Source organism: Oryctolagus cuniculus, chromosome 11 (assembly GCF_051225735.1).
Source record: "Oryctolagus cuniculus isolate XC-2025 breed Fujian yellow rabbit chromosome 11, ASM5122573v1, whole genome shotgun sequence".
Classification (NCBI taxonomy): Eukaryota; Metazoa; Chordata; class Mammalia; order Lagomorpha; family Leporidae; genus Oryctolagus; species Oryctolagus cuniculus.
The window spans coordinates 66,250,105-66,277,775 of NC_142877.1; the positions used below are offsets into that span (position 1 = coordinate 66,250,105).

At 45.0% G+C, this 27,671-nt stretch overlaps 1 protein-coding gene across 2 annotated transcripts in view; it reads left to right on the plus strand.

The window, feature by feature from the left end:
• Positions 1 to 27,671, plus strand: part of SRGAP1 (SLIT-ROBO Rho GTPase activating protein 1) — a 318,942-nt gene that overhangs the window by 187,855 nt on the left and 103,416 nt on the right. For both annotated transcript variants that reach the window (XM_002711308.6, XM_017341950.4), the window contains exon 4: positions 1,470 to 1,532. In XM_002711308.6, coding sequence (XP_002711354.1) covers positions 1,470 to 1,532 — 63 coding nt within the window. The remainder of the gene's footprint in view (positions 1 to 1,469; positions 1,533 to 27,671) is intronic.

Below are 27,671 nucleotides of genomic sequence, written 5' to 3' on the forward strand. Positions count from 1 at the left end.
GAGGAGACAGAGAGAAAGGTCTTCCATCTGATGGTTCACTCCCCAGATGGCCAATGGCCGAACCTGCCCCGATCTGAAGCCAGGAGCCAGGAGCTTCTTCTGGGTCTTCCATGTAGGTACAAGGGCCCAAGGACTTGGGCCATCTTCTGCTGCTTTCCCAGGCCATAGAAGAGAGCTGGATCAGAAGAGGAGCAGCCAGGACTAGAATTGGCACCCAAATGGGATGCCAGCACCGTAGGCAGAGCATTAACCTAGTACACTGGCCCCAGCTAGCAGTATTTAAATTTTTTTTTGTTTTGTTTTGTTTTTTACCATCTGGGTTAAGAAGGAAACTGCTTTTTTGCCTTAATAAAAAAAATAATACATATGCATGTATTTCAAAAATTTCGTTCCAAAATAAGCTTATCTTTTAGTTAACTTTCCACAAACTTTTTTTGAAGCACTCACCACATGGATTCAGGGTACGCATTTGACCTAGCAGTGAGGATGCCCACATCCGAGTGTCTGAGTTAAGTCTTGGCTCCTCTCCCTGCTACTATGTGTCCTGGGAGGCAGCAGTGACAACTCAAGCAGTTGGGTTCCTGTCATCGGTGTGGGAGACCTGGATTGGATTTCTGACTTCAGCTTTGGCCTGACTCAACTCTAGCAGTTATGGGATTTAGGGCGTGAACCAGCAGATGGGAGCTCTGTGTCTGTCTGTCTCTCTCCTGCTCTCTTTTCTGCTTCCCACATAAATAGATAAATTTTTAAAAAAGGAAAATTTATGAGGCCCTTAAGTGAACTGCTATTTTACTACATTTAAAAGTACATACCTTAGGCCGGTGCCGCGGCTCACTAGGCTAATCCTCCGCCTTGTGGCGCCGACACACCGGGTTCTAGTCCCGGTTGGGGCGCCGGATTCTGTCCCGGTTGCCCCTCTTCCAGTCCAGCTCTCTGCTGTGGCCCAGGAGTGCAGTGGAGGATGGCCCAAGTGCTTAGGCCCTGCACCCCATGGGAGACCAGGAGAAGCACCTGGCTCCTGGCTACGGATCGTGTGATGCGCCGGCCATTGGAGGGTGAACCAACAGCAAAGGAAGACCTTTCTCTCTGTCTCTCTCTCTCAATGTCCACTCTGCCTGTCCAAAAAAAAAAAAAAAAAAAAAGTACATACCTTGGATTACATTGTGCTCAGTAACGTTGTTACTTAGCTTAACTTTTTGGGGAATTAAAATGCACACTTCCATTGTGTTGATACTGAGGTGGGATACTGGATGCTTGAGATCATGTTATGTTTAATGGCTTTTGTTCCTTACCCAAACTTCCAAGGGAGCCTGATGCTTCTCCCCCTCTTATTTTTCTTTCTCATTTTGATGGGCCTCATTTGAATGGCTCTGTTTTTCAGTCAGCGAACATTTTAAGATGCAAATAATTCAGAAACAAGTTTCTATTATGTTCTAAAATATTCCTTCTTAATTTCTTCTTAATTACAGAGCAAAGAGATTGCATTCCAACTTCATGAGGATTTAATGAAGGTTCTTAATGAGCTTTATACGGTAAGCACATAATCGTTCTTCCTTTGCAAGAATTCTTGGTTCAGATTTCTGGTTTGTAAAAGACATGGCTCATTTTAGAAGTCATTTCAAGCTATAGTTGTGAGAGATGCTCGGCTCGTCTGGTTGAAATATGGTACCAAGGGAAGCAATGTGTATGCTGTATGTTTCTTTGCCACTCCCTCCCAACTTGGAGAGACTGTATTCAAGTAAATGCACATTGAATATGTGTGTGTGTCTCTCTGTATGTATGTGTATGTGTGTATCTCTGCATGTATCTCTGTATATATATGTGTGTATATCTCTGTATGTATGTGTGTATTTCTGTACATGTATGTGTATATGTGTGTATGTATGTATGTATGTGTCTATGTGTGTGCATCTATGTGTGTGTGTAAATGTATGTATGTATCTCTGTATGTGTGTGTATGTATATATGTGTGTGTAACTTGTATATATGTATGTGTGTGTGTGTTTATCTTGAAAGTCAGAATTAGAGAGAGATCTTCTATCTGCTGTTTCACTCCCCAGATGGTCACAACAGCCAGCACTGGGCCAGGCCAAAGCCGGGAGCCAGGAGCTTTATCTAGGTGTCCCGCATGGGTGTCAGGGCCCCAGACACTTGGGCCATTTTCTGCTGGTTTTCTCAGGCCATTAGCAGGGAGCTGGATCAGAAATGGAGCAGCCAGGCCATGAACTAGCGCCCATATGGGATGCTGGCATTGTAGGTGGTGGCTTTACCTGCTATACCACAACACTAGCCCTAATTTTCCCCTGTTTCAGTTCAATTAGTTGTTTGTTTGGTTAATGTCTTAATACATTAAAATTACTTTGAGAGGGTATCTATTTTCCTTCCCCTTGACAATTTGTGTTGTTTGACTTTCTATTTACAGTATATTGCATATAATTATAAGAAATTAAAGAATTCAAAAGTAGTTAGCTATTTAAAAACTGCAATCAATTATGTTGCAGGTTGAAATTAGGGATATGCCTATGTAAAAAACTTTTTTACACTTAATAATCATATTAATAAATACTAATTCCTGGGCCAGGTATTTGGTGCAGTGGTTACGTGGCCCCTCGGGATGCCTACACTGGATCCCAGCTCTCCTTCTGACTCTAGCTTCCTGCTAATGTGTACTCCGGGTGCAACAGTGATGGCTCCAGGAGCTAGGTCTCTGCCGTCCACAGGGGAGACCCAGATTTAGTTCTGGGCTCCTGGCCTGCTCTCAGCTACTGGGGAGTGAACCAGCAGATAAAAGATGTCTATGTCTCTGTCTCTGTCTTTCAAATAAAATGAAAATAAATTCATTTGGAAGATGTTTAAGTTTTATTTTACAAGAGAATAAAATAGCATAATGAGATGTAAGTAGAACTGATTACTAATAATAGATACTTGCATTTTCATTGTACAAGATTATGTAAACTTTTCTTTACAGATAAATTAAACCTAGAATTTATTAAAATGTGTTTCTTGATTTACAGTTTTCATTTATTCCTAAAAAGCCATGCCTGTAAAGTACAATTTTGGGAATTAAAATTTTTATGCTCCATTGACAGTTGCTAAAGGAATCCATAAATTAAACTTTCATAAAATGAGTGATTTTTTATAAAAAGAATTTCCAGTTTTGGGGTATGAATGTGATGGATGTATTTTTATGCAGCATATTTGCTGTATTTGTGCTGACGACTGAGTTGATGGTTCCTGTGTGTTGGTTTCTCCTTCAGAAATATTTAATTTTATATACAACTTGCAAATGCCTCATGCTGTCAGGTTATACCCCACACCACATACCTAATGAAGCTGAGCTTTAGATGATAAAGGCCAGTTCCTAGCCTGTGTTTTATGTGATGTGTTAATTTCTGACAACCTAAAGTATCATCAGCCATTCCTAGAAGTCGTATACCTTAACAGTAAATGAGCATTGTGCCTCTGAGACTGCCACAGAATCAGCAGAAATTCTGTGTTCTCTCTGCTTGATCTGTTTTAAGATGAAGACTTTGTGGCAGTTTGCTTGTGGTTCCTTCTGCTTGGGCATTGTTTTACTTAGAAATGTAAATCAACCCCTAATACCTGAGAAAGTCAGTCTTGAAGTTGTCACAGCATTGTCACAACAGCCTGTTTTTCTAGTACAGAACTAATAGTATTAGTTAAAGCAACAGTGACAGAGATGAGCTTTACCACTGAATACAAGAAAAGTCATGAATATTTTGTATCATGAGGGCCATGTGTGGGAAATTTCTCTGAGACTTCATCTATTAATGGGACTTGAACATTCAGCAGATGTAGAGTTGAATCAAGGAAGCTGACACCTCCTCAAAACTTACAGGTCCCCAAAGGACCCAAGTTCCAGAAACTGCTACCAGAGTTTGGGTGACCCCCTCAGGGTCATTTAACCTCTCGAATCATTTGAGAAATAATTAAGGAGTAGAGGAGACAGGCAACGAGGTTTTAATTTTTACTTTAGCCAGAAAGGATGTTCACCTGAAGCTGTGGTCATGCTACATGGGGAAAGAACTCCATCTTTCTCTCTCTGTCTCTCTCTGTCTCTCTGTCTCTCTGTCTCTCTGTTTCTCTCTCCCTCTCTCTCTTTCTCACACACAAACACACATCCTCTCATATTCGCTGTCTCCCCCTCCCTCTCCCATCTTTGTCAAAAAGAAGCTGCTTGATCTTATTTGCCCTGTACATTCAGATACAATTCAGATTTCTGTATTATTCAAATAAATATATCCATTGTACTTTTAGGGAAGAGTAAAGATGAGGTACATTTGAACTGTGCACCAGGAGCTGGAGAAGTATGGTTTATGGTTCCTCATTCAACCACTATGTTATTTGGAACAAATAACCATCTAGTTGCATCATTTATAGATTTTTGTACAAGTGGTGATGTAATAATGATTCCTGAAGTAGCAAGAATAAAATATGTAGCCTTAGGGAATTGAGGGTGCTGTTTAATTGCCCGTGACAAATACTTGCTGTCAACCCTTGAAACTCCTTAGGAGTTTAAGAAGTATATTAACTTCCTTATACCAGTGGAGTACTCTACCTTAAATTACAGTCCGCCTTAGAGGTGGGTGACCACCTGTGTGTGAACTTCTTTGCCCATGACTGTTGCTCCCAGAGCAATTTTTGATTATTCCAAAAATCCCATCAGAAGGCCTTGGCTCAAATGAAGGAGAACAGAAGGTGATGCCTGGGTTCACTTGTGCCTTAGAGTGTGCTGCGTTTCATTGCTGCGAGTTGTGTGGGTGATGGAGTGGATATGCTGTCGTCTGATGATGGGATGGAGTACAAGTTATGTGGGTGGGGCATGAAGCTCTGCGGTTCTGAGTAGGAGAGGTTGATGGCATCAGCTAGTCTTCTGAAAGGCGAGAGAAGGCCCTGTAGACAGAGCGCTCCTTGTCCATATTGTTGCCCAATCTTGCCTTCGTTTGCAGGTAAAAAAGGTCTCAAAATGATTTCAAGCTTCCATTTGCATTCTTGGACCACCACAGGGCACTGCCAAAGCAGTTAGGATTAGTCTGGCCTTGAGTACTGGGGATACGCAAAATAATGGTGTAAACAAAATAGAAGTTGATAATCTCTTTTACATAAAAAAAATCCAAAGATTGGCAGCCCGTGGCTGGTAAGGAGGCTACAGAAAATGCCGTGCTTTAAGGAAACAACCATGAGTGCACCAGCTGTCAGCAAACCTAGATTGGAATGCCAGCTTCAGCTGTGTGGCACTGGGGACCCGGCCTCTCAGGACATCCGTATTAGCCTAGTTTCTGTAGAGAAATGGAACCGGTAGAGGATGTGTGTGCAAAGTGATTCATTACAAGGAATTGGTTCTCAGTTATGGGTGATGAGAAGTCCCGAGATCTGTGTGGTTAGCAAGCCTGAGATCCAGGAGAGCCGATAGCGCAAGTTCCTGTCCAAGTCCAAGTCTGACATCCCAGCCAAAACACCTTCACACAGGGTGGGGGTGGGGGACGAATTCGGCCTTCCTCCAGGTTTCTGGTTTGGCTCTGCCATGTGAGGATTGGGAGAGGCCGACTCATTGTGGGGAGGGCAACCTGCTCTTCTCATTCAGACATGCCCCTCATCCAGGGTCATCCCCACAGGCACGCTCAGATGATCTGACTAAGCATCTGGGCACCCTGTGGCCCAAGGAAACTGACTCACAGAGTTGACAGTCACAGCGTCCGCCAAGCAGCCCAGCTGCTAGCACAGCCCTACGGCTCTGTGGCTGCGTCTGTCTTCCCACAGTTCCCTCTTCCTGCAATATGGAGGTCATGGTAATACCTAATTCTTAGAGATCATGTGAAAATCAGTGTGTGTGCATCCAACAGATTATTTTTAATCTTTATTTTCACCTACTTGAAAAAGCCAAAAAGAGAGAGACAGACAGACAGACAGAGAGACAGAGATCTCGCATTGACTGATTCACTTCTCAAATGCCCACAACAGCTAAGGCTAGGCCAGGCCAAAACCAGGAGCCAGTAACTCACTGCATCTTGGTCTCCCTTGTGGGTGTCAGGAGCCCAAGCGTTCACACCAACAAATGTTTTTTGAATGACTACTATGCCAAACACTGTTGGATATACCCGGGACATAGAAGAGAACAAACCAGGAACTTTCTGAGGGCATTTATGTTCTAGTGAGGTGACCAAGGGTAAAAATAATAAACTGGTGATGGGCAAATTAAGTGCTAATAGGAAAAATAAAGGTGAGTTAATAAAGCACTCAGAACAGTGCCTCAGCATAGTAAATGCTTGATAAATGTTAGTAGTTAGTGTCATCCTCATCTACAATAGAATGGGAGAGTGAGTGTATGGTAACAGCTCTTCACCTTGCAGAGTAGATGTGGAGATTAGGGGTGGCATTGACGGTAATGACAGGTGGACTTCACACACGGGAGCCAGGAGGAGCATCCCTTAACTGACTCAATTTTCAGACTTTGAAATATTTACATAGACTTTACCAGTTGAGCATCCCAAATCCAAAACTTTTTCAGCACCAGCACTCAAAAAAGTTCTCCAGTCTGGGAGCATTTCAGATTTCAGAGTAGTGTGAATTAGAGATGCTCAACTTGTATTTAAATATTCTGCATGATAGGTATTTGTACAAAAAAAAATAGTAACTCCCATAAGAAAATCAAATTAATAGTAAATAGTAACAGGGCTGTGATTGCACAAATGAGAAAAAAAGGCAAAAAACAGAGAAATGATGACACAGAAAATAAGGGGAACATTCGAAGCAAAAGGTGCCCTCGTCAGCCGACAAATGGGCTCTTCGTGAAACAATGGTTCAAAGTTTTCAAGACTAAAAGCTGTATGTTACAGTTTTTGCCCTCTGCTAATATTTCTTTCCTTTGTCTAGGCTTTTTGGCATGTACTCAGCATTTTATAAAACAAAGAGTTTACCATACTCAGCAAGCTAACTCTAATAGAGATGAACACAGGCGTCATGATAAATCCACATGAAATGGATTGCTAATTGTGCATAATCGATTATCACACTGTGTACATCCGTCACACACATGGGTAGCCAGAGTCAAGCTAATCCATCCTCAGTTTCATTAAATCAAGAGAAAAAGAACTGAGAAAATGAAGATTTATCCAGCCTTACTGGGAGGCAGTCACATTGTTCCCTTCCTGTCTCACCACAGCCTTGTGAGGCGGGTCTATCCCAGTTTGACAAATAAGGAAGTGGGAACTGGAATAATTCTGTCCCTTGGCCCATCAGTTCCCACTGGCCTGCGGGAGGCGCGTGCAGCAGAGGTGGGAGGAGGAAGGGCGGAGCTTGATGCAATGAACAGAAGCCTGGTTTAGTGATCAAGAACAGTTTGGAGTGCCAGCATCCCGTATAGAGCACCTGGCTCTGAGTCCTGGCCCTGCTCCTGATTCCAGCTTCCTGCTGATGAAGACCCTGGGAGGCAGCAGGTTATGGCTTCAGTGCTTGGGCCCCTGCCACCCACATGGGAGATGTGGATTGGGTTCCCAGCTCCTGACTTCCTCCTGGCCCCAACCAGGCTGAAGTGAGCATTTGGGGAGTGAATGAGCAGATGGGAGATTTCCCTGTGTCTGTCTCTATCTCTTTGCCTTTCAAATAAATAGCTTTTTAGAAAAAAAAAAAAAAGTAGGTGAAATTCTTAAGTAAAGCACTTACAGCACATTCTCTGATAATTCTAAAAAACCTAATGGAACTTTCCAGACTGTTCTATATGGCTTAGAAAATGAGCAAACCCGGCCGGCGCCGCGGCTCACTAGGCTAATCCTCTGCCTAGCGGCGCCGGCACACCGGGTTCTAGTCCCGGTTGGAGCTCCGGATTCTGTCCCGGTTGCCCCTCTTCCAGGCCAGCTCTCTGCTGGCCAGGGAGTGCAGTGGAGGATGGCCCAGGTGCTTGGGCCCTGCACCCCATGGGAGACCAGGAGAAGCGCCTGGCTCCAGCCATCGGATCAGCGCGGTGCACCGGCCGCAGCGCGCCAGCCATGGCGGCCATTGGAGGGTGAACCAACGGCAAAAGGAAGACCTTTCTCTCTGTCTCTCTCTCTCACTGTCCACTCTGCCTGTTAAAAAAAAAAAAGAAAAGAAAAGAAAAAGAAAATGAGCAAACCCAAGTGGATTTGCATGTTCAGTTTTCCTAGTAGGTGCCTCCTTAAAACTTAACCTCCCATTTAACTCTGAGGTTCTGTGTGTCAGTAGCACCTGCCCCACCTGTGAGTTCATACGCTGTGGTTACCACTAAGTTATCCAAGTCTTGCTCCATTTTTCCTTGTTGTTTCTTTCTTCGGATCCCCAGTTCTGATTTGCCTGACAATGGCAGGTGAAGGCTCTCCGTGGCGCGACCCAGAGGCTGCTGAGCTGCTTGTCCAGGAACCCTTCGGAAAACTGAGTTGCTGAATGAGCACAGAGTCCTCCCAGGCCTTCACATCTTTAAAACATCTATCTTTTTGAAATATTAGAGTAAAAAGAGCTAATTATGTTTAGAGGGAAGGAGAAGGAAAACACTGTTTATTATTTCGAGCCCTCCCTCTGGGGACTGCCAAGGACAGCGCTCTGAGCCGGCTCTGGGAGCTCCCACAACCTGGAGCTAATGCATTCTCTAAAGATGAAACACGCCTCAGGCAAGGTGGAAAAGTCATTCAAGGAGCCCAAGATACTTGCTGCCTCCAATCAGAAGATCTTTCTCTGAGCTTCAAGGTTTTTGATTTTTTTTATTTTATTTTTTGGTTAAGTATTTATTTTAGCTCAAGGGCATTTAGGTATTTGAAATACGTATTCTTGTAGTGAAAATAAAAATTCATTCTTTTGAGATGGACTGTGAAGAGGTCTGAGTTTCAGAACAAAACTGTAAACAAAGAGAAAGCAAGATTAAAAGAGCCATGGAAAGCTCCTAAATTGCTAACTTCTTTGGAATACCACACTCTCCGGGATGCCACCTGGAACATGTTTTTTTGTTTGTTTTTTACTTTTTGAATTTTTTCCCTTATTTTTTCCTTATTTATTCAAGAGTCAGGGAGGGAAAGAGACAGAGACAGCTCCCATCCACTGGCTCACTCCTGCAATTCCCACAACTTTGGGGCTGGGCCAGGGCCCAAGCTGCGATGTAGGAACTCAACCCAGGATTCCCACATGGGTGGCAGGAAGCCATCACCTTCTGCCTCCCGGAAGCTGGAATTGTTTTGGGGGAATAGAGTCTTAATATTTTTATTCCAGATCCTTGCCATGCATAAAGAGAGGAATTCTTAACGCTGGCATGTAGAAGACACATTTCATTCAGAAGGTGAGAATGCAAACACACAAACAGAGGTGAGCATGAGTTGTCCCACACAGAGAGGTACCTGTCACGAGTGGACAATGGCTGAAGGAGAGAAGGGGGAAGGGGAGGGGAAGCAGAGAGAGAGCGAGCGAGTGAGAGAGCGCGCGCACGCGTGCACAAATGCACACCCCCTGTACCCCCTTTTTATGAGGTAGTCAGTCACCTGGGAGTTTTATGATACCGCCATAAAATTCCAGGTGGAGCCTGGTATACATATTTATGTGGCACCTTCCCCTAAGTCCCAGTTGAAACAGGGACATCCTTGAAAGGGAGCGTTTTGATTGATAGGTTAGGAGGATAGAATTATCCATGGGGCAGGGGCTTGTGGCGGCCTGCCTGTCCTATATCCAATTCAGGAGCTGTTACAGGGCACCAAACCCAGGCACTCCAGTATGGGACACAGACATCTTAACTGGTGTCTTAACCACCAGCCCAGTTGCCTGCCTCTGGAAAGCTTTTTTTAAGAGCAGGCTGTTTAGGGAACTGGGCTGATGATGTGTTTCCATACATCCTTCTTGGCTCTGGTTGTTCAGTGCTTGGATAGAAAGAAAGAGGTGTTGGGATCACAGGACTTACGGCCAGCAACTTCTGAATTTCTAACCTCTGCTTTGATACAGAATTGGCCGTGGAGGTTAGGTTAGCTAATTTAACTTGGCTTTGTTTGTCTACCAAAATGATTGGGATTAATAAAATAGTCATTTCCAGGATCTCTGAGGACAACTGTCTGATGAGAACTTTCTACGCAGTTACCATTTAGGACATCCTGCTAATTCACGGTGCCAGCTGCTCCACAGTTCCTGCTTCAGATTTGGTGCTTATAAACCATAATTAAGACTGCCTGAAAGTAACCAGTCCGAGTCTTTCCCCAAAAATTATCTTCTTTAGAAATCAAAATGGAAGTGCTAGAAAGAATTGTTAAAAAAAATTCTAAAGACTATCATATTAATAATCCTTCTTAACAAAGAATTTTAACCTATTACATTCTGAAATATAGCATTATGACTTTTAAGTAATTAGAATGTTTTAAGGACAGACATCTTAATCAGAATTGTTTCTTTTTGTTGGTAATTAAGGTGCTTAGCCATGTTTACCATTACTTATCAAACACGTATGTATGTTGTGCATACATATGTGTATACACATGTATATATATGATATAATTATAGCATTAAATATATATGGTACTGGCCATATATACGGAATAAATTAGGGGCATTTTCCTTGGATCTACCATGTCAAAATGTACCAGAAATGTTGACCAGTAGAAGTGTAAAAAGAAAAACAAATCTTGAAGCAATTTGAGATTTAAGTTGACTCTGTCCGGTGACCAATTCATTATAGCTTAACTCACGTAATTATGTGACCTTAATCCTAACATGGACTGATAAGATGTTAGCACTGGTTGGGCCTTTAGAAATGATCAGATTAATATCCTAATTTCTAAAGAATATCACGAAGACCCAGAGAGATTAAGTGGTTCAGTAGAGTCCCTGAGCTAAGTCATGGCTGGGGTGGAACTGAAACCCAGGTTGTATTTTCACCAGATTGCCCGGTAGGCTTCTGTGCTGGGAACTTCACAGGCGACATGGCCAGGTCAGGAGGCTCTCAGTCCAGTAGATGAGCAAAAGCAGAGGCAGAACAGATCACCTTTGCCTGCACCTTCCTTAATTAGCTCTTTAAATTCTCCCAGCAGCCCTGTGAGGCAGGTGAGTCACAGAGATGTTGAATACCTGGCCCAAGGTCACGCAGCCAGGAAGTCTCCGACAAGGCAGAGTCTGTGTTCATAGCCTGCACACCGTCCTCCCTTTTTATTGGTGATTATAGTGTAAGCAGACCATGAGAGTCACCTGTGCTTCAGCCAACACAGACAAATATACTTTTTAAAAAAATGTGCCCTATACTGATATGTACAGACTTTTTTCTTCTTGTCATTATTCCCTAAATAATACACTGTAACAACTATTTTTAGAGTATGAACATAGTATTAGGTAGCAGAGATAATTTTATTGATACTTACAGAAGCATGAACATTGTATTAGGTCATCTAATTTGAAGCGTAGGGGAGGATGTGTTTAAGTTATATGCAAATACTGCACCGTAATTCGTAAGATTCTTGGTAGCCACAAGAGGCCCTGCAGATACTGAGGGACAGCAGTTATATACACAGGTCGCTCAGGCAAAGGGCTTTGGAGATCCAAAGAGAGAGAGGGACACTCTGAGGACTGAGAAAAACTGTGGACAGGAAAAGGTCTGCAAAAAGACTTCGGAGTATAGCCAGGATCAGTAATGGGAGAAATGGAAGCATCAGGGCCAAAGGAGCAGTGCAAACCAAGGTATAGAGAGGGAAAGCACAAGATAAGTTTACAGAATTTTCCTCTGGAACCATATCAGGGGAGAAAGGAAAAATCCAGAGTTGAGCAATTGCAGGACAGTTAGTAAATGAGATCGTAAAGCACATAGGTAGCAGGGTAAAGGCTCAACATCACACCAAAAACAGTTTGGAAACTAGAAAAGCTTTCTTGCACAGATCTCTCTTGCACAGGTCTCTCATGTTTCTTTTTAAATAAGTGGAGTGCTAAAGGACAGGCGTTTGACGTAGTTGTTAAGTACCTGGTTAGGATGCCCGCATCCCACATTGGAATGCCTGGGTTCACGTCCCAGCTCCGGCTCCTGACTCCAGCTTCCTGCTAATGCAGAGCCTGTTTGGGCAGCAAGTGATGACTCTAATGGTTGGATCCCTGCCACCCACTTGGGAGACCTGGATTGCATTCTCAGCTCCTCACTGGAGCCCTAGCCCAGTCCCAACCATTTCGGGGGTGAACTGGTAGATGAGAGATCTTTCTTTGTCTGTCTCTGTCTGTGTCTTTCTGCCTGTCAAATGAAAATTTTAAAGTAAATAAAGAAAAATAAATGGAATGAAGGTATTGCATTTGAGACATAAAATATTTGTGTCCAGTTCCAAACCATTTTTCACTGGAAGAAAACTAAAAGGATTCCATAGCAACCTCTTCCCACTGTAGCTGATTCTGTAGTTCTAAGGGTATGAGGCTTTCATGATTTTAAGATTCCAATTATCTTATGTCCTCAGTTTTAATATTTCATAAACTGGGCCGGCGCCGCAGCTCACTAGGCTAATCCTCCACCTGCGGCACAGGCACCCCGGGTTCTAGTCCCGGTTGGGGCTCCGGATTCTGTCCCGGTTGCTCCTCTTCCAGTCCAGCTCTCTGCTGTGGCCCGGGAGTGCAGTGGAGGATGGCCCAAGTGCTTGGGCCCTGCACCTGCATGGGAGACCAGGAGAAGCACCTGGCTCCTGGCTTCGGATCAGCGCAGTGCACCGGCCGCAGCGCGCCGGCCGCGGCGGCCATTGGAGGGTGAACCAACAGCAAAGGAAGACCTTTCTCTCTGTCTCTCTCACTGTTCACTCTGCCTGTCAAAAAATAATAAAATAAAAAAAATTTCATAAACTGAACCTGTGGCTTAGCTGTCTGATAGACATGTAATGTTGAAGTTGTGAGAAACACTGCCCTGAAAAGAATTAAATATTTGAAGTTGCAGGTGACTGAAATTCTAGTAAATCTAGTGGCCTTTCATTATGCATGCACTTTCCCCTTCACCATTGCCAACTATTCGAGACATTTCCTTTGCCACCAAAGGCTACTGCTTGGTTTTTGTTGCCGCTGTACTCAGTGTAGCCTCATTCATGTGTGTTCCATGTGCAAACTCTTGGGTATTTTTTTTCCAGTAGATTAAGCTTGTATTTCAGTGTCTCTGAAGCCTACATATGAAAACCCCTTTTGGAAAAAAAGGGCTCTGTGAGTGACCTGCTGGCTCACCGACTAGGTTTGAGGTGTTGGGCTAGGATTAAGTCGCTTTGCAATTCATCTTTAATCCATAAAACAAAGATCATCCCCCGGCTCCCCGGCCCCTCAGGTGTATGAGAATAAACAAGTGGGCGTTAGCTAGACTAGACAGACTGTGGGCTTCAAGACACTCCCTGAGTGTGTTCCAGCTGCCGTGGAGCGGCTGGCTCATCAGCAAGCGAAGTCTGTTCCTCCCACTCCTGGAGACAGGGAAATGGAACAGCCGTGCGCGTGCACGTGCGCGAGCGCAGTCAGTGTCTGCCCAGAGCCTGCTCTGTGGCTCCAGAGGGCAGCTTCCTGCAGAGTGCTCACCTGGTGGAAGGGGCCAGGGTGTCTCTCTCTGGCCTCATTCACCTGAGGCACTCATCCCATGCAGGAGGGCTCTGCTCCCGTGACCTAATCACCCTTGCCACCACATTCCCAACTCTAGTACTATTCTTATCCTCAGGTTAGAGGTGAATAAACGGGGGAAAAAGTAAAATCAGGATTATTCCTGAGCTGAATCAAGGGAGCTGTTCAGAAATGGAATGCGCGTCTTTTGAGACAGTACTCGTCTCCTTTGGGCTGTGGCTGCCCAGCAGGTGTGTAGAGAGAAGTTGTGACTTACTAGCTTCTAGGCTTTGTGGAATGAAATAATTCAGTATCTGCTCTAAATCTCAGAGTTGGTAACCTGTCTCTAACTCAGTTAAATGGAAAATATGTGCGGTATTATTGGCCCTGCCCTAATTCTATTGCAATAGGATCATCTCTCTATGACATCTAAGTCATAAACATTGACTGGCTGGGAAGAAGCCTCTCAGAAAGTATATAAGTCCTGAAAACACCCGGATGACAGACACACAGCACTGTCATCAGTGAGCTGGCCTGGTGAGGACCTCCCTTGGATGAAGCTGGTGCTAGGTGAGATAGCCATCTACACACAGACGTTCTGGAGCTTCCTAATATTGTGGTAAGGGTGTTCTAAAAAGAAGAAAGTAAAAGACCAATACAGATGTGTGAGACCACAGTGCCTGCACAGGGAACTCGTGGGCTTGGCTATGGCTAGAGTTCTAGCAAATCACATGGAAGAATGAGCAGAGTATCAGGCTGTGCTTCTTAAAATCCCCTGCCCTTATCTCTCTCTCTCCCACTGCAAATGAAGTGCTTGAAAAACAGGAAAGGATAAGAAAGTGTTGCAGAAATAGAACTTACTGGATCAAGTGACATTTGTTTCATGTTAGAAATCTCTGATCTGGAGGCCAGCATTGTGGCGCAGTTGGTTAAGCCGTAGCCTGCAATGCCAGCATCCCATACCAGGCACGTGTTGCCTCTAATCCAGCTCCCTGCTAATGAGCCTGGGAAAGCAGCAGATGCTGGTCCAAGCGTCTGAACCCCTGCTACCCATGCAGGAGACCCAGATGGAGTTCCAGGCTCCTGGTTTCCAGGCTTCTGGTATCAGTATGACTCAACCCTGGCTGTTGCAGCCACTTGGGGAGTGAACCACTGGATAGAAGGTCTCTCTTTGTCACTGTCTCTCTCTCTGTGTCTCTGTCTAACTCTGCCTTTCAAATGAAGAAAATAACCTTTAAAAAAAGAAATCTCTCATCATTGTGAAGTGGGTGGGCAGGTACTATAACTTTATACCAGATTATTTACTATGCTTATGAAAACATATCTGATGCACAAATAAACTACCAGAAACCAATAAAGAATGAAAGAATTGAATGTCTAAGGATACACAGTAATGAAGAGGACAGGTCTATTTGTGGCACATAAAAGAGAACTTGGGAAATTGTTGCTGTTTATGCCTGTTTGCCAAGAGCTCCTTAGAAGTAAACAAAACCAGTAACTCCTTAGAGTCTATGACTCAAAGACTTCAATTAGAAACTTCCTCTGATAACTGCTAGAAATAGAGCTAGCATAGATTAAGAGTAATAGGTACAGCTTATTCTTGTTGCAAATAGAACATTTACTTTTTAATAAGACATAAAATAATTTATCCTCTTTAGGATAAATTAGTCATTGTTCATTAAGCAGCGTTATTAAGGTGGCAAAATCATAAAACTAACTGTAATTTATATTACAGTTTAAAAATAATTGCTCAATTTAGCATTTTCAGAGAGATGACTAATGGCCTGCTTTAAATTAAATGTAGCTATCAAAAATAGAAGTATGTGGCATATATGTGTGTCCATCTTGTACCTACCAAATAGCTCCTGGGTTTTCCTCCTTAATGAGCACTTGATGATTGATCAATAACCAGTTTGGAGCTAATTAAAGTCACTAGAATGAAAGATATCCCTGTGTAGGCTTTGTCAATGTAACAGTGTATGAGACAGACTACAGCGGTTCATTTCCAGATATTTTCTGAGTAGCAAAGCAAATGAGTTAGGGTCTCAGAGCCCATGGAGAATTCTAGGAGGACTCTTATAAACCCGGCATCACATAGTGTAGTGCCTGCAGTCTCAAGTCCACAGAAGCAAAAGGAAATAATTAGTATAATTTGTTACTACATGCATTTTTTCTGTTGGTTACAATTTATCTGCCATCTGCTCTGGCACTGGAAGAAAAAAAAACAACAACAAAGAACCCCTTTAGCCCCTGAGAAGTATGTCATATGCATATTTCCCTAAATAATCAATTGCTATGATATTTAATGTCTGAAATCATTGACAATTTTAGAGTTTTAAAAGGCCTGAAACATCCATGGACTAATCCCCTCCTCTGTGGGTGAGAAAGCTGTGGACTAGAGAGTTCAACAGAGCTGTGCCCAGGGTCCATGGTTAACACAAGGTAGTTCAGGGCGCACACCCTCAGATATGTGGGCTAGGAAAGCTTCCATCAACAGAGCTGCAGATCAGGGACCAGGGGTAGGGGTGGGGGGAGACTTTCTGTCTCCAATAGGAAACAAAAACAAGAATGACTGTACAGATCCTATTTTTTTTTCTTTTAATTTTTGTTTGTGTATCTGAGACATGGAGAGCGAAATCTCTCATGTGCTCGATTACTTCCCAAATGCATGCATCAGCCAGGCCTGGGCCTGGCCAAATCCAGGAGCTGGAAATTCATGCAGATTTCCCACGTGGGTATCACTGCTGCCTACCAGGGTGCCCATTAGCAGGAAGCTGGAATCAAAGGCAGAGCTGGGACTCGTCTTCACCACCATGTCAAACCGCCTGCCCCCTGTCCCAGGTGATACTATTTTAATATACAGACGGTCCCAAACTTAGGATGGTTGGATGTAATGACTTTTCTTTTAAAAAAAAAATATTTATTTGAAAGAGTAACAGAGAGGCCGGCGCCGTGGCTCAATAGGCTAATTCTCCGCCTGTGGTGCCAGCACACCGGGTTCTAGTCCCGGTCAGGGCGCCAGATTCTGTCCCGGTTGCTCCTCTTCCAGGCCAGCTCTCTGCTATGGCCGGGGAGTGCAGTGGAGGATGGCCCAAGTCCTTGGGCCCTGCACCCGCATGGGAGACCAGGAGAAGTACCTGGCTCCTGACTTTGGATCAGCGCGATGCGCCGGCCACAGCATGCTGGCCGCGGCGGCCATTGGAAGATGAACCAATGGCAAAAAGGAAGACCTTTCTCTTCTGTCTCTCTCTCTCTCTCACTGTCCACTCTGCCTGTCAAAAAAAAAAAAAAAAAAAAAAAAAGAGTAACAGAGAGAAAGTGAGAGAGACACATAGAGAAAGAGCAAGATCTTCCATCTACTGGTTCACTCCTCAGATGGCTGCAGAAAACCTGGGCCAGGCCAAAGCCAGGAGCCTGGAACTCCATCTGTGTCTCCCACTTGGACCATCTTCCATTGCTTTCCCAGGCACACTGGCAGGTATCTGGATTAGAAGCAGAGTAACAAAGACTTGAACCAGTGCTCTGATAGGAGATATTGGCATTGCAAGTGGTGACCTAACAGCCAGCCCTGTAATGGTTTTTGACTGTACCAATGTTCAAAAAAGATAGGCCCTCAGTGAAAACCGTACTTTGAATTTTGGAATTTGATCTTTTCCCAGGCTTATGGTACATGGTCAGATCTTGTGATGTGATGTGGGCAGCAGCAGTGAGCTGCAGCTCTCTGTTAGGTACTCCATGAAGGTCCAGGGTACTGATTTGCCGTGTCTTTTGGATGTTTTGTCTTGTTTTTGTATCTTATCGTGTCTGCAAAACTCCATCTGTGTGTGTGTGTGTATCTGAGACACTCAGCAATTAGTAATAGAATAGACTTTATGTTAGATGATTTCGTCCAGCTGAAACCTAACGTGAAAGTTCTGAGCGAGTTTAAGGTGGGCAAAGCCAGGATGTGATGTTTGGAAGGTTAGGGGCATTGAATGCATTTCAACTTAGGGTATTTTCAACAAAAGGTGGGTTTATCAGCTGTCAGTCGGGGAGCAACTGTATGACTCCTTAATGCATCTTGCTATCCCCTGTGAGAAGAAGCGTTACAGTGCTCTTGGAATGCATCCCTCTGCACCCAGCAGTCATGTGATCTGTTTTTACTTCTCTGATCATGCCTCTGCTTCGTGCTTTTTCTTTCTGCACACTTTTCAGAGTGTCTGATTTTATTTTCTCCCTAATTTGGAACCTGCAGGGAGACCACACATTCTGTCTTAATAAATGAGGCCGCAGAGAGTCAGACAGGCTGAGGTTCCAGAGCCGCTTGGTAGCACAGCCAGGGCCCAAATCCAGATTTGTTGTTTCGTAGACCTAAGTAAGTGCCTGCCATTAAAAGTGCTACTCTGTATAATTACTACAGAGCCAAAGTCTTTCACCCTACACTGAACAGAGCAGAAAGATTTTTGTGATTTTTGTCAGCCTAATTTTCTCTCTTTTGCACCTGTGTTCTGTTTTTCCTTTTGTTTGGTTTATTCTCTGCACTTCCATCACCTTGTCATTTAGTTGGCTGGCAGTCCCTGACCACCCGCGTCCAGAGTCCCAGATGATATCTTTTGTTCCAAGCAGTTGTTTGGATTATGAACATAATTTGATGATAAATTCAGATTGTTACACTGATTTCAATGGAGCCACAGTGTACTTCCAGCTTCCTTTGATAAACTATATAAAGACATCTCCTGCTATTTAATTGTTCGTCTTGGTCTATTGACTCCTTCTAAAGAGCTTTGCTGAAATTCTCTACATATGCATTAGTGGAAATACTGTAGTTTCCCTCCCTTTGTTAGAAATGATAATCCTTCCAATCAGAGAAATCATTACCTATTATTAACATTAATTATTTTATGGTATTTTTTCAAGTATCAGTAGGTGAAATTTACTATGCGCTTATTATATGTCAGCCTCTTTGTGCTTTTTAATCTGTTAATGCTTCTGATCCCCTCTGCTACACAGTGAGCAGCATTGAAAGTTTGATTTTACAGTGAGGATACTGAGGCACAGGAAGATAATGTAGGGGAAAAAGGAACTTTCTTTCCAGCTGCCGAAGATTCAACAGTTTGAGCCTGTAAAACAAATGGACAACTGACAGATTCACAGGAGAAAAGGCAGGCAAACGTATCCGGTGCAAGCTCACCAAAGTCACATGAAGTGTGAGAACTCAGGGTCAGATGGTTGAAGCTTTAATACCTCTTGTAGGGAAGAGAAGGAAGTGGGGGCTGTGGGTAACTTTAGAAGAGGAGCCAATGACTTTTGTTTCATTTTAAAATGTATTTTTTCAAGAGGCCGAGGAAAAGAGAAGCAAACATATTTCATCTCCACTGGCTCACTCGCAGAATGCACACACAACGCCAGGGCTGGGCGGGAAGCAGGAGACAGGAACGCAGTCTGGGTCTCCACAAGGGTGGCAGGGGCCGAACCACTTGAGCCAGTACTGCTTCCTCCCAGGGTCTGCACTAGCAGGAAGCTGGAATCAAGAGCCAGCGCTGGGTATTGAATCCAGGGAAACATCCCAGCCAGTTCACCACTAGGCCAGTGCCTGCTGCAGGTCAGTGGTCGTTTTCTTCCTTTAAGGATTTTATTTATCTGAAAGGCAGAGCTACAGAGAGAGAGAGGGAAAGACAGAGAGATCTTCTATCTGCTAGTCCAAAGCAGTGTACTTTGGGGCATCGTTCTTCCTAACCCAAGATCACACGGCAAGTAAATGCAGAGTATACTGCCTCTCAAAGTGAGTCTCCTGTAGATGTATCTTTGCAAATACTCATATAATTAGCTTTTTCATCTCCTCTTTCATGGACTGCTGAAGACGGGTCCAGGGAAAAGAGGCGCATTTGTGAAAATTCATCACCCTGACATTCCCACCGTGTGACCACTCTTGAGCTTCAGGATCAGCAACCTTTTAAGCCCAGATGCCACAGATGAGAATTAAAAATTCTGTCTGATATCACTCACAGGCCTGAGGTGGGAGGTGGAGCATGGGGGATGGGAACCGAGAGACAGAATTTCATTGTACGTGTTGGCTGAGTAGCATTGATGTGAAGGGTTGACCTCTGCTGCCTTTACATGTTTTATATGCATAAAGGATTTTCCTACTCCTTTGTCCCTAAATGCACTGTCAGACTTGAATATAAGCTGATTGAAAAGAAGCCTGGGCCAGGGAGTGGCAGTCAGCTAGGGAATGTCCATATTGGAGTGCCTGGGATTGATCCCACCTCTGCTTCCAATCCACTTCCCGCTAACATGCCTGGGAGTTAGCAGATGATGGCCCAAGGACTTAGGTTTCTGCCTCCCTTGTTGGAAGACCTGGATGGAGTTCTGGCTCCTGGCTTCTGCCTGGTCCACTTCTGGCTGTTGTAGGCATTTGGGTAGTAAACTGGTGAATGAAGGATCAGTCTCTGTCTCTGTCTCTCTCTCTCTCAAATAAATAAAATTTTTTTTAAAAAAAACCTGCATATCTCTTAAAAGAAGACGCCAGCCACCTTGGGGGAGTGGGTGGTTAGCCTGGTGGTTAAGATGCTGGCCCACATCCCACATCAGACTTGGGCTGCTAACTTCAGCTTCCTGGCTGATGCAGACCCTGAGAGCAGCTGGTGATTGGGTTCCTGCCATCCATGTGGTAAACCTGGATTGGCTACAGACCTAGTGCAGCCTGTGTCACTGTAGGCATTTGGGTAGTGAACCAACAGATGGGAACTTTTTAAAAAAAATTATTTATTTATTTGAAAATCAGTTACACAGAGAGGAGAGACAGAGAGAGGTCTTCCATCTGCTGATTCACTCCCCAGCTGGCTGCAATGACCAGAACTATGTTGATCTGAAGCCAGGAGCCAGGAGCTTCTTCCGGGTCTCCCACGTGGGTACAGGAATCCAAGGACCTGGGCCATCTTCTACTGCTTTCCTAGGCCACAACAGAGAGCTGGATTGGAAGTGGAGCAATCAGGACATGAACCGGTGCCCATATAGGATGACGGAACTGCAGATGGTGGCGTTATCCACTACACAGCACTGACCCCCTGGATGGGAACATTTTTTTTTAAATTTATTTGACAGATAGACAGTGAGAGAGAGACAGAGAGAAAGGTCTTCCTTCCATTGGTTCACCCCTCAAATGACCGCTATGGCCGGTGCACTGTGCTGATCCGAAGCCAGGAGCCAGGTGCCCCCTCCCAGTCTCCTATGCGGGTACAGGGGCCCAAGCACCTGGGCCATCCTCCACTGCCCTCCTGGGCCACAGCAGAGAGCTGGACTGGAAGAGGAGCAACTGGGACTAGAACCTGGCACCATATGGGATGCCGGCACCGTGGATGGAGGATTAACCAAGTGAGCCACCACACTAGTCCCCCCAGATGGGAACTTTTTGTCTTTCTCTCTCACTCTTGTCTTTCTGCCCATCAAATAAAGTTTTTAAAAATATTTATTTACTTGAAAATCAAAGTTAGAGGTAAAGACACAGAGAGAAAAAAAGAGATCTCCTATCTTCTGTTTCACTCCCCAAATGGCTACAACAGCTGGGGTTGGGCCAGGCTGAAGCCATGAACTTCCTCCAGGTCTCCCTTATGGGTGGCAGAGGCCCAAATACTTGGGCCATTTTCTGCTGCTTTTCACAGGCTATTAGCAGGGAGCTGGATTGGAAGTGGAAGAGCTGGGACATGAACCAGGGCCCATGTGGGGTGCCAGCATCACAGGTGGTAGCTTTACCTGCTATGCTGCAATGCAGGTCCAAAATAAACAAATTTTTTTAAAAATATTTCTTTATTTATTTGAAAGGCAGGGTTACATAAAGGCAGAGAAAGAGGTCTTGCATCTGCAGGTTCACTCCCCAAATGGCCACAATGGCCAGAACTGGGCCAATCCAGAGCCAGGAGCCAGGAGCTTCCTCTGGGTCTCCCACATGGGTGCAGGGGCCCAAGGACTTGCGCCATCCTCCACTGCTTTCTCAGGCACATTATCTGGGAGTTAAATTGGAAGTGGAGCATTCGGGACTTGAACCGGTGCCCACATGGGATGCCAGCACTGCATGTGGTGGTTTTACCCTCTATGCCACATCGCCAGCCCCAATAAACAAACAGACCCTTGAATTCATCTCCACCTAACTCTTATTCAGACCAGCTAGAAGTCCATAACTGCCCAATCTGTTTTAAAGTAAGAATAAACTTGCTGTGCATGTTCCCCACTGGGTTGAGATTGTGTCTTTCATCTCTAGCCTCAAAGTCTAGTGCACAGCGTCTGGCTAATGGATTCGGGGCTACTTTGTGGGTGAAAGAAATCAGATCAGTATATACTGCCCCCTGAAGCCTAGGCTAATTTTACAAAGACTGTCACCATACTCCTACATGCAAAAGGGTACCAGTCATGGGATGTACACTACAGATAGTTTAAGCCTTTTCAAAATTAAAATTCCAGTAGTGTGTCTTATGATCATATGGGAGTCTGCGCAGTCAACTCTTGGGCCTTTCCTGCTGGTATATGGTAGCAGGTTTTTGTTTGTTTGTTTGTTTGTTTGTTTTTGACAGGCAGAGTGGACAGTGAGAGAGAGACACAGAGAGAAAGGTCTTCCTTTGCCGTTGGTTCACCCTCCAATGGCCGCCATGGCTGGCGCGCTGCGGCCGGCACACCGCGCTGATCCAAAGGCAGGAGCCAGGTGCTTCTCCTGGTCTCCCATGGGGTGCAGGGCCCAAGCACTTGGGCCATCCTCCACTGCACTCCCTGGCCACAGCAGAGAGCTGGCTGGAAGAGGGGCAACCGGGACAGAATGCGGCGCCCCGACCGGGACTAGAACCTGGTGTGCTGGCGCCGCAAGGCGGAGGATTAGCCTAGTGAGCCGCGGCACCAGCCAGCAGTTTTTAAGATGATTTGGCTGGCAGGGGTCTTAAATGCCAGGAAGGCCTCCATCACTCTGCTTCTGCTGTTCCTCAGTTCTGCTGGCTGCTTTGCCCTTGGGAGACAGTGTCCTGCCTCTGTTTGCTAAGAGTCTGCATTTGAAGTCAAGTAGTCCGGTCGCAAAGCCTGCACTCTTCTCCGACAACATAACCTTAGCAAGTGCCAAGATTGAGACTACCTGGCCTTCTAGGTGCTTCCATTCGTCCTGTCATTTCATCCCCCTTTCACTTCGAAGGAGCTGAGGCTCAAGGAAGTCAAGAAACGTGCCCAGGGACTAAGTGGGGACACTAGGGCTCCCATCCAGGGCTGCCTGGCTCCAACAGCTGGTCCGTCACCAGGGTTAACTCTGTGTGGTGAAGAATGAGAAGGCTGGAGGTTACGGGCATACAGATCCTGGCGCATCGCGTCCTGGAAGCTCTTTTTAAATTACTGTTGTATATATGGTGCAACATTTCTATATATTTATCCATTGTGTGTTGATCAACCCAGGATTTTTATCTTTCATCATTTCTTTGTGATGAGAACATTCAAAAATCCTCTCTTGTAGCTATTTTGAATTGTGTGATACAATATTAGCTGTAATTACTCTGTGCTCTTGTGTTTTTGTTTTTAATTTATTTGCGAGGCAGAGAGAGCAAGGGAGCTCTCACCCACTGACTCACTCTCCAAACTCCTGCTGTGACCTGGGCTGGGAGCTGGAAATGCAGTCTGTGTCTCCCGTGTGGGAGGCAGTAGCCCAATTACTTGAGCCATCACTACTACCTTCCAGGGTCTGCTTTATAGCAGGAAGTTGGAGTCAGAAGCCAAAGCCAGGTATTGAACCCAGGTACTCAGGTGTGGGTTGTGGGCATCTTAACCAGGGTCTCCACAACTAGACCCTCTCCCGCCTCACCTTGTGCTGCGCTAGAGAGGGTTCCTGCCTGCCACCCGTGTCTGGAGCCAGACCCTGGATCGGTGGCGTGGCTCATCAGAGGCCGTAACCTGGGGGAGGGAACTGAGAGTGAACAGACCCCGGGAGAGCAGGCTTCTTGCCATCCAGCTACTTGGGCCTCAGTCAACTCTGTCCTGTTTTCCCCCGGAGCTGGAGAGCTCTCTGCAAAACCAAAGGAAGGGGCTTCTACTACTGCGGGTCCTACCCAGTGTTTGTTAGTCTGGCACTTGCAGAAATTCAGTTACAGTTAGAGGCCTCTGCGGTATTGATTGTGAAAAGTAGGTCTTCATCTTACATTGCTGACAATTAAGGAAACCTGAAAAATGTAGCTTCTCAGAAGAGCTGTTAGGGATTGGTGGGTAGAGCAAAGCAGCTGGCGGTGGAGGTAGGATAGTGTGACTGATATATTGCTTCTCATGCCCCACCCTACCCCACGAAACCACCACACCTTTTGGGGGGTGGAAGGTGTGGGGCAATAGATTCCAGTACTTCCAGCATTTCTGAAATGATCGCAGACTGTTTGTGAACCCAATCCCAGGTGTTCATTGGTGATACTTTTGATGCTGGGGATGTAAAAGAACAATGACGGGCACACGGTAGTTGGTTAGCGAATAAGTGGATGGCTAATCTGATCATCAAACAGGTTCCTGTCCTCCACTTGTTTCTCACGAAACATCCATGTTATTCATCGTGAATACACGGTAGTATTTAGGGTCTGCAGGGGCAGTTGGTGCCCTAGCCAGTCTTACAGGACAGTCCACAAAATGAGGAGGTTCACAATGTCTGTGACATGTTGGCAGAGGGCTCATGTGCTGTCCGTCAGCCCTGGCTGTCAGAAGAGGAAGGTCCCTCTGCCTGGGGAGCCCGGCAACACTGGGCGATTGGTGAGCTTTGAGCTTGCTTTGGGAGGACGGAGGGCATCTCAGGTGGTGGGACTGGCCTGGGGGACACACAGATTCCAGAGAGGGAGCCCTGTGGGCCTGCTGGTGAGTAGTACGCAGAATGCTGCTTGGACAGGTGTCGGGACCAAGCCATGGTGGCGTTGAACACTGTGGCGGAGGGAAGTTTGAGAAATGGTCGAAGGGAATGATTCACAGAGGGCTCCCTAACTGTCATTTTGGATTCTTTTTGTTACCTCCTCCTCACACTAAGTGAGGTCACATCGTAGCCCAGGCCATCGGCGTACATCGTCACCAGATTGTGACCAAGTTACTGCTCTAATCATGCTGTCTGCACCTCTGTGGATTCAGAAACCCCTGAAGAATAAAGGCTGTCCTGCTTCGTTCGGGTCCCGGGTCTCCTGAGCTGGCCTTTGCCAACACGCCCAGTCTTGGTCAGCTCAGTCACCCCAACTGCCCACCTCTGAGCTGAGCCCACTTCGCTGCTGTCTTGGTCTGTTCACACCTGCGGCACCTGTGCGCCTCTCCCTCTGCCTCCCACACTGCACCTGTCCAGGTCCCAGCCTTCCAGCCTGACTGCTTTCCCTTCATCTGTGCCCTTCACTATCGAAGGCCCATTTTTAGTGCCCTCAAATCTAAACTCTTAGAGGATGAGAACCAAGTACTTTTACACCCTTCAGTGCCTAATGGGTTGTAAGCATCAAGCAGATATTGAATAAATAATTATCTTTCCCTCTTTTCCTCCATTCCTGCATATAACCAAGAGTCACTGTATCCCCTAGGTAAGGAGGCCATCAGTTGTACAAAGTTGTAGCATAGCAGTTCAGAAAATCTGCTCTAAAGCCAGCCTGTCAGAGCAGCTGTGTGACCTGTATAACCTCTCTAGCCTCTGTTTTTTCATCTATATAATGGAGAGAATAAAGATACCATCTCGTAAGAGTTCCAGGGTTAACTATGTTATTATTTGTAAAGTATTTCAAACAGTGTCTAGCACCTAATAAGCATTATATAATGCTTGCTAAGCTAATATATGCCTGTTGTATGTGTACATATCTGTATTTGGTATATGTTTTGTTAGATGTTTTGTACATAGATGTACACGTTTATGAGTACAGTAATAGAGACCCAGGTTGGCATCTACAATAACTTCGTAAGGTGGGCAGAGGTGTTAAATAATTTTTCCCATACCTAGTGATTGGTATATCACCCACTTACTAGTAAATGGTCCACACCTAGTACATGGTGTACGGTCCATGTCATCCAACTTGTAGCCAAAAGTCAAAAAGTAGAAACTACAGGCTTAACCTATTGATCTTCTGCAGCACACATGTAGTTTTCAAATACCTACTGATTCCCTAACACTGAACTTCAAAATGTTACTGCAAGTATTCAGATGGGCCGACCGAAGCCCACCTGAGCAGTATCAGATACGTGAGAAGGGCCCGTCGGCAAGAAAAGGCTGACAGTGTCTGCGCACAGGTCTTCGGAAGGCTTCCCAGTTGCGCAATGCCACGAAGTGGGTCGCTTTCAACTTGACTGTGTTCTTTCTGCAGTTGAAGAAAAATAAATGGAGTGTGTTGAATGGAAAATTATGAATGAAATTTTAGCATTCAAATAGGAAAAAAGTGCTCTTGGACTCTTATTTAAGTGGCTGTATGCCTACCATGTCGTTTGGTATACAAAGACTGGTGTTTGCATTAAACTGATAGAGAAGTTAGGTTTTTTGTTGTTGTTGTTGTTGTTTGTTTTTTGTAGTTCCTATTCAGAATGCACCTTGGAGGCGCTGGTGTTGTGGTGTACCAGGTGTAGCTGCTACCAGCAAGATCAGCATCCCATATTTGAGTCCCTGCTGCTCCACTTCCAATCCAGCTCCCTTATAATGCTCTTGGGAAGAGAGTAGAGATTGGCCCAAGTTTTAGGGCCTCTGCTACCCTTGTAGGAGATCTGGATAGAGTTCCTGGCCCCAGGCAGCTTGGCCCAGCCCTGGCCATTGCCACCATTTGGGGAGTGAACCAGCAGATGGAAGATGGATCTCTCTCTCTCTCTCTCTCTCTCTCCCTCCCTCCCTACCTCCATCCTCCCTCTCTCCTCCCTCCTCTCTCCTCTCTTCTTTCTTCTCTCTCTCTCTCTCTCTCTCTTTCATACACACACACATTCTGCCTTTTAATAAATGCTTTTTTTAAATACACCTTTGAAAAATAAAAAGCTTTTTTTCTCTTCTCTGAAAGAAGCGTTAAATACAAAACACACTTCACTTCTGTCAACAGCTCACATTTTAAATAACACAGTTTGTGCTTGCATTCATTATCGGCAATTAGAGCTCTCAAAAAGCTTTTAGTGTTTTTCTCCCCAACTCTTAAAATCCATTCATTGTATCTGTTAACATTTTAGAGAATAGTAGAATCTCTCAGTCAGACTGGAAAACTGAACAAAGCAACTTCTGGAAGGTACCATTGAAGTCGAGAATCCTCAGCTATTGTGCTCAACCACTGTCTAATGAGATGTTTACACTCTTTTCCTGCTACTCTTAGGTAAAACTGAAATGCTTTCCTTTGAACCCAGTTAGTAAGAAATGCCATGCTGGCAGTCAGCTCCATGTACTCCTCATAGTTTGTGCAAATTACCTGCTATTACTAGTCCTTAGTACCTATGTAAAGTGCATTGGGTCAGGTCTTTTCTTTCTGATGTATTTAAAAGAAATGTTTCCTGGATGCCCAGGACTGTGTGGGATGCCTTTTCATCCCAGTGTGATGGAAGTCACATGTTCTTGCCTCTTCCTTCCTGTCTGTTGGCAAGGAGAACAGACAGCTACACAGCTCACTCGCTCTCTCACTGTGTGTGTGTGTGTGTGTGTGTGTGGTGTGTGTTTGGTTTTTTTCACCCTCTCCTTTGAGGAGGTAACTGGAACCAGTACCTAAACGGTATGTGGGTTTGCTTCAGGCAGGGAAGATAAACAAAGCCAAGCCTAGAAATGCAAGGTGTGTAGTGGATTTGCTGACCCCACTGTTTGCCCAGCTGCCCAGGGTGACTCCCTTCTCGCTCCCCAGCGCCCAGCTGCTTCCCAATACTATTTTATTTTTCTTTGAAACTGGAGTAGCCAACCACACCTCCCCCGATGGGTTTGCTAATTACTAAAAACACACACATTTCCAGTGGCACACAGCTCTGGAAAAGCTGCCACTGCTTTGCAGGGTTTTGTTCCTGTTCAGTATTGCCTTTGACATCGTTTGCCAGCTTATATTTTTAAGAAACAATATGAGATTTCATGAAAATATAAATAAAGGCTCTTCATTAACCCCAGGTTTTACTCTTCAAAATAGTCCTCTTAAAGTGTTGCGCAGTGCTGATTTTCTGTCTTGTTGTTAACTTACACAAACAGCGGTGTCATTTGGCTCAATGTA